The sequence below is a fragment of the Opisthorchis viverrini genome (genome assembly GCF_000715545.1).
Source record: "Opisthorchis viverrini unplaced genomic scaffold opera_v5_18, whole genome shotgun sequence".
In the NCBI taxonomy this organism is placed as follows: domain Eukaryota; kingdom Metazoa; phylum Platyhelminthes; class Trematoda; order Opisthorchiida; family Opisthorchiidae; genus Opisthorchis; species Opisthorchis viverrini.
In genome coordinates this window covers 1,926,601-1,934,240 of record NW_008751674.1, presented here as the reverse complement: position 1 = coordinate 1,934,240, position 7,640 = coordinate 1,926,601, and the positions used below count along the sequence as shown (strand labels likewise).

At 42.4% G+C, this 7,640-nt stretch overlaps 1 protein-coding gene across 1 annotated transcript in view; it reads right to left on the bottom strand.

Moving 5' to 3' along the window:
• Window positions 1–2,396: 2,396 nt before the first annotated feature.
• Window positions 2,397–7,640, bottom strand: part of T265_12829 (hypothetical protein) — a gene marked incomplete at both ends in the record, with an annotated part of 31,295 nt that continues 26,051 nt past the window's right edge. Inside the window, 2 exons of the mRNA XM_009165790.1 lie at window positions 2,397–2,476; window positions 5,324–5,603. Of these exons, the coding sequence (XP_009164054.1) occupies window positions 2,397–2,476; window positions 5,324–5,603 (360 nt within the window). The remainder of the gene's footprint in view (window positions 2,477–5,323; window positions 5,604–7,640) is intronic.

The window sequence follows — 7,640 nt, the reverse complement described above, 5'->3', positions numbered from 1 at the left end:
ACATAAATATCTAAGAGAAATAGATTGGTAATATTCGTTCTCCTCGAACGAATCATGGGGATCGATTTACTACCAGGTGAAGCAGTCAAACTTTGCCTTCAGGACGCCATTCATTATGAGTTCAAACCACGGTGCGATTTCCTGAGGGCAGGTCGATTTCAGGCTTTTATTCACTCCGGAAATTCTCGTTTAGAATCAGAACACTGATGGGTTGATGAATGTGTTCTCGGCAAGATCTTTTCAAGACATACAGGTGCATGAATGAGACAGCAGTGTTTAGCACAATTTAATGAACATGAAACAGCCAGTCGAGTAAGAGACGGCACTGGCTACTTTTCAAGAAATAAGTAGTTCAAGTCATCATTCTGATGGCCTGAGTTTGTCAGCGTAAGGGGTGCTCTGGTTGTTTGCTTTTCACAGGATGTATGTGTGAGAAGAGGTGAGCAGAACCGTGGTAATTCCAGGACATGAACAACACGTCTTTTCTGACAAACGGTTAGGTCGCGCGGTGTCGTATGCTGACAGCCACTACCACTATGCGATGCTGGATTGATTAGTGGGCGCCTTCTGAACAACACGGAAACTTTTACTGGGCATCACGCAGTGCTCCATGTCTGCAGGATGCTCGATGACTGAACTGGTTCCAGGAGCTAGTCAGGGTGGGTTATGTGTTAGCCGATTGGCTTGACTGAACTGGTTCCAGGAGCTAGTCAGGATGGGTTATGTGCCCTCATTCTTTAGCCGATTGGCCTCGTTGTACGTCCAGAGCCATGATACACTGTGTAGCGTCTTCATATATCTCACACATCAGTCTAACCAATGAGAACCATCCTCACTTGCGAATTCACACAATGATTTTTTCACTCTTGGTTGATCTCCATAAAGAACACCCTGCTCAAACTTAAGTTCACTTTCGAAGCTGTCTCCTCAGAAAAGCCCAACTTAGCTTAAACGTTTTTTACCCGCAAGTCTCATTCGTAACATCAACTTGCGCACCATTAGCAGTACTTCTGGGGTGTCAGTCTTCAGTTATTTTGATGAATCAGGATGCTGACCGGCGATTAACCCTTTGTGCTTTGTCTGGTACTTCCGACATCCATGGCAAGTGAATTACTTCCGTCTAGATGTCTGCGAGAAAAGGCTACTCATGGGGTTTCTGGAAACTTTTTGACCTTATGAATAGTCTTCCCTCAAGAACTATGCCGCGATATCGAGAATATCGTAGCAACTGAAAGGTGAGGCTGACTTCGCGCACCATACTAGGTAGAAGAATACCATAAACCGGAGATTCATTTGTGAGTTTCTCGTTAGGCAATAATGGGTGTGCAAATGTGTGGGAATGGGCCAAGTATCTGATCCACGAATTGTAACTCAAAGACGTGGACAACAATATGCATACCCCACAAAAACATAACCCATGTAAGTGATGAGCTTGAACGTGTAGCGAAAAGTTAAAAGATATTCTCGAGAAATACACTCATTTGCAAATCAATTTGGTTTTCAAGAGAGACTCAACTGAATCTCTCGTTTATGATATTCTACAAAACCAAATTGATTTGCAAATGAGTGTATTTCTTGGAAACAGTCCGATTCGGGTTCAATTTGAACATAAGGTTGACAGAAACTCGGGGACTGCGCCTACCTGATGAGCCCCAAGATGGGCGAAATCGGTCGTGGGCTGTCGAAGAGTTTTCAGCAACCTTGTGAGTAGCTTCCTTTATGAAAGATATTCTTTTAAGGTTGGCACGGAATGATTTACAACGTCATACCATCAATCAAAACACAACTTTTCTGATCATGTTACAAGTAGAGAAAAGCAGTGTGAAACGAGTGGATCATTTGTCCTCACGGTTGTTGAGGTAAACCGATCCCACACAGAAGAACTTTGTGCACACAGGTAATTCTGTCCAAATGAAACCGATTATTGCTCACGCTCACCTGTAGACAGCACACCACATCTCTGACATAACGGAGGAGGTTGCCTGTTTGGTCTGCCTAACTTTACTACCCCCTGTCAGTTTTTTTTCATAATCAGCTTACTTAGAATGTGTACAAATGAGTTTCACTGACCATAAGAAGGTTGCCTGAAATTCCGTACGAATAATATCGATTTCACCAATATTGGTGACAGTTTTGTTCAAAAGTCTGAGTAGCACACCAACGATCATGACGGTGAATTTAATTTACCCCGGGGTTTCGAGAACCTTCACACATGGTTCCAACTTACTTCTTTCCCATATGTACTTGCACTTTAATTGCGAGCAGTATATGGGTAAAATGATTCATAGATAAATTTACAAGATCTGTCCAAAGGGGAGAAAACGTCATGGTACAAAAAGATGTGAAAGGCACTTGCTAGAGTACATTTATCCCTAAATTCGCCAGTTCATATTTATTCAAGGAATCTCAAAGCATTCGGTCGGCATAGTCCGAAACTTGTGATGAACTTGAAAATATCGATGTCGAATTTGTTCAACTGTGGATGGAAAGTAAACATGGGAAAGTTAACAAAAATGCTGATTGGGTCGCACATCAAGTTCCTTTCAGGAGCTTCTTAATGGTGAGAAAATGCTTGTAAACAGAATGATTTCACGTACCTCAGGTGATTACATCAGCCATTTGCTTGCAATCAGCTTCAAGTTCGTGACACGGAAACGAACCTATGAGCTTTGATAACTCATTACAGTGACCAGAAGTGACATCCAAGTTGATCGGGGTCCATGGGGTTAGGAAGGAGACATGAACCCTATCAGCGTTACTGATCATATCAATGACACTGCAATAATGACCAAGAATTCAGGTTATCTTCAACAATCAGCAATCCAGTATGGACTGGCTGCTTTCCTGGCGAACTCTAGACGATGGACACTTGAATGGTTCTCTGAGTTTTGGACATGTGCTTCAGTCTGAGAAGTATTGTGCAGCAGAGTTCGACGGTTTCAGAAGCATGATTGTGGAATCAGAGGCTACCTCAGCATTCATGCATTCATTTCGGAAGCCTGCTGGTGCGGAACGGAGCTCCTTTGTATGAACGTAATATACTACTCATAAGGTTGCTGAAAATTCTTCGGCAACCGGTTTCACATTTCTTGGAGCTGAATAGGTAGCGCAGTCCCCGAGTTTTTGTCAATCGAATGTTCTATTCGTAACCAAATTGTACGAAGTTAACGAACTACACTCATTTCCAAACAAACTTGGCTTTGCGGGAGACTCGCCCGGAACCAAGTCGAAACTCTGTTTTATGATATTTCTAATCAACTGAATGTGATGCAGCATGCTGCCTCATGTTTCCCTTGGCAATATATTCGAGATATCGCAACACACGTATAGGCGTAATGCACTACTCATAAGGTTGCTGAAAATTCGACAGCCCATGATTTCACCATTCTCGGGCTACTCTTGAATTTTCGAACTGATCAATTTGCGTCTTCTTAGAGCCATTTCTTTGTAAGGCTTGTAGGAAACTTTCTCCTTTTTCACTGCACACCTCGTGGCTTTGGAGGGTGTGTTGACCCGCATGACAAATTTTAGAAGTCCACCTTGTTTTCTGTAATGTGTACGGTCACCCTAACATTCCAGAATTCAGTCCAAGTGATTCTCCTTCCTAACCATAGTTTGCATTTATCCATCTGATAACGAACAGGTATAAGAATCCCATTTTTCTTGAGGTTCCGCTTTTCCTGAAAATTTGCTGTGGTCGAAACCGTTTCTCCAAATTTGAATTTCCCGCCACATTTCCTATCTGATGACGAACTTGTCGTTCACGTGATAAATCGATATTTTTGAATTTATGCATTGACGACCAATCCGGAGTTTATTTATCCCGTCAATACTCCTATCGTTTTTGATCCGACAAAGTTTGTGCACTTTCTGGGCATCTTGTTTCTCCGCGTGTACTTTTGGAGACCCACAGATATTCAATGACTCAGCCATAGTTATCTTGGCAGATTTCGAATCGATCGATATTAATTCGTGTTGAGTTGACCGGGAATTCTTGGCACATTTTGAAATCTATTCACCTATGTTTGTCAGAGAAATGGTTTTGAATTGTTTGATAAGTGCAGAGTTTTGTGAGACCCGCACTTCCATTGATTCTACAAACATGCAGTGCTTCGTGGGTGTTCCGTTACGCGGACGATATATCTAAAAGTGGGGCCCCGGTTGCAAACTATCTGTTGGGATCAGAGCACACACAATCTGGTACGAGTGATGAACTGGTGTATTCTCAAAGAGTGGTATCCTTGTAGATCGCGACTATGCTCCACCTTGGAACTCTGAAGACCGGCACGTCTGATCTCAAGCACGATGGAACCATTTAGGACAGTCGATTAGGGGTGGGTATTCGCTGTTTTTGAAAAATATCTATCATGACGTAGCAAAAGAGGAACGTACTTGAATTGGGTTCTACCAATTTAAACACCTACCTTCAAAATTTTAAATTCTGACAAGAAAACCTATTGCAACATATGTATCCGCGTAATCGAAGACCCAGTTGAGGTGAAAACGAGTGCATTTGTCAAGATTTGTCCAATATGGGCTCAAGTAGAACATGTAGAGTTCACTCATCATATCACGCATCATAGACACTCAAACCACGTAACAACTCCTGTCCCACTTGCGACCTCAGCCGACAGCTTGTACACCACAAATTCTCATCCATTTTTGTTTATTCGGCTACCAATTGCGTAACGCGCCAGGTTTCCAAACTTCAACACATCAGGTCAAGTTGTATTCATGTTCTTGCACGCATCAAACACGAAGGGACACCCCTCTCTTCACAATGCACGCAATAAATAGGCCCCAAAAACACACTCACTCGCACCGGGCAGGAAGTCAACAGAGCTCCGCAATTCCCAACGGACAATTGCAGCTATACTGCAGAGAAGACACATCCCACGTGCGGAACTTCACTCTCAACAGTTGTCTTTAAACGATAAGTCACTTTTTGGCTTATTTCACTCTTCGCATTCTATCTATTTTTATCAAGTGCACCTAACTATTGTATTCATCATCACATTTTAGTGTGACAGACGTTTGTTAGTGCTCGTTGCCTTCTGATAATCAACTTAATTACGTCAATACTAGAGCACTAACAAGCATAAGTTTGACGAAAACTCAAGGTCTGCGCCTACCTGATGCGCCCTAAGAAGAGCGAAACCGGTCGTGGGCCGTCGAAGAATTTTCCGTGACCTCGTGAGTAGTTTGCTTCATGAAAATAACTCTGAGTTTAATCGAGTTGTAACTTTTACCATCTACGATCAGTTCAAATGTGAGAACAAATACTTCCTTAAATGAGTCGATCGATTTATGACTGTTTACTCACGTGACATTTCTGCTAATCCGGCTTGAAAATCCATGGAAGAGGGTGCGTACTGTCCACAACCTTCAGGCTTCCTTTGGATGTTGTAGTGAACTAAACGCGCTGGTTCTCTTGAATTGGCGTTTCTCAAGGGGTTTATGCAATGCGTTTCATGAGGCAACCGATCGACCCATTGTATAGGACAACACTGCATTCCATCGGCTTTGAAGAGCTGGACGTTCCATTCGCACCTCAGTGGATAGTACAGCGTGATATTCCGTCGCATTATTTCATTCAATACTTTCTAAAATTAGACACGGGAATCAAATGTGGACAAATATTCTATTCATTAATTTTGATTCGCTTACACTCACAAAGTTACAAGAACTTTCACCTCTCACAATCATTTGTTATTTTTCAGACATCTACCACGGCCTCCCTTCCAGAGTTTGAAAACGATTGCCCATTGGATAAATTTGCTAGATCACATGAGGGAATTGCAACGCCAGTCAGTTTTTTCCACGACTGACAAAGTGTCTCATAATAAACGTAAAAGTATTACCCATGTTAAAACTTTAACACCAATTTTTTATGTAACGGAGGTTTACTGTAAACAAATTGGCATTACAAAAAATGTTGAAAGAAACCGCCCATTCCTTCTATAACAGGTTGGAGGAGGTATGAGATTTGGGACACAGCATGTTTAACTTCTTCAAGAGTTACTCGTGCATACTCCTCTTTAATCCTTACTCCTAACTCCACCAAATTCTTCGGTTTATTCTCACGATATACGCGAGCCTAGATTGTTCCTCAAAACCAGTAATACAAAGGCGTGAGATCCGGCGACCTTGCGAGCCAAAAGTTTGGAAATCCACGAGTACAATGGGTCGATCGGTTGCCTCATGAAACGCATTGCATAAACCCCTTGAGAAACGCCAATTCAAGAGAACCAGCGCGTTTAGTTCACTACAACATCCAAAGGAAGCCTGAAGGTTGTGGACAGTACGCACCCTCTTCCATGGATTTTCAAGCCGGATTAGCAGAAATGTCACGTGAGTAAACAGTCATAAATCGATCGACTCATTTAAGGAAGTATTTGTTCTCACATTTGAACTGATCGTAGATGGTAAAAGTTACAACAAATACTTCCTTAAATGAGTCGATCGATTTATGACTGTTTACTCACGTGACATTTCTGCTAATCCGGCTTGAAAATCCATGGAAGAGGGTGCGTACTGTCCACAACCTTCAGGCTTCCTTTGGATGTTGTAGTGAACTAAACGCGCTGGTTCTCTTGAATTGGCGTTTCTCAAGGGGTTTATGCAATGCGTTTCATGAGGCAACCGATCGACCCATTGTATAGGACAACACTGCATTCCATCGGCTTTGAAAAGCTGGACGTTCCATTCGCACCTCAGTGGATAGTACAGCGTGATATTCCGTCGCATTATTTCATTCAATACTTTCTAAAATTAGACACGGGAATCAAATGTGGACAAATATTCTATTCATTAATTTTGATTCGCTTACACTCACAAAGTTACAAGAACTTTCACCTCTCACAATCATTTGTTATTTTTCAGACATCTACCACGGCCTCCCTTCCAGAGTTTGAAAACGATTGCCCATTGGATAAATTTGCTAGATCACATGAGGGAATTGCAACGCCAGTCAGTTTTTTCCACGACTGACAAAGTGTCTCATAATAAACGTAAAAATATTACCCATGTTAAAACTTTAACACCAATTTTTTATGTAACGGAGGTTTACTGTAAACAAATTGGCATTACAAAAAATGTTGAAAGAAACCGCCCATTCCTTCTATAACAGGTTGGAGGAGGTATGAGATTTGGGACACAGCATGTTTAACTTCTTCAAGAGTTACTCGTGCACACTCCTCTTTAATCCTTACTCCTAACTCCACCAAATTCTTCGGTTTATTCTCACGATATACGCGAGCCTAGATTGTTCCTCAAAACCAGTAATACAAAGGCGTGAGATCCGGCGACCTTGCGAGCCAAAAGTTTGGAAATCCACGAGCAATGACTCTCCCATCGGAAAATTGCTCTCCGAGGTAAGTTCTCACTCGGTTTGAATAGTGAGGTGCAGCGTTATCTTGTTAAAAGACGGTCGATGACTTCTTGTGCTGCATGAGTTGCGGGATAACGTGCCTCTGCAGCATATGGAGCTAACTGTCGCCGGAAACCGTAGCACCAAAGTAAAAGGGACGCAGGAGACACTTTGACGAGAATCCCATCCACACACAGAGATGAGGGGAATGGAGATTATGGGTGAAGTACTCGTGAGGAGCTTCACGGGACCATATCACGCAGTTGTGCCT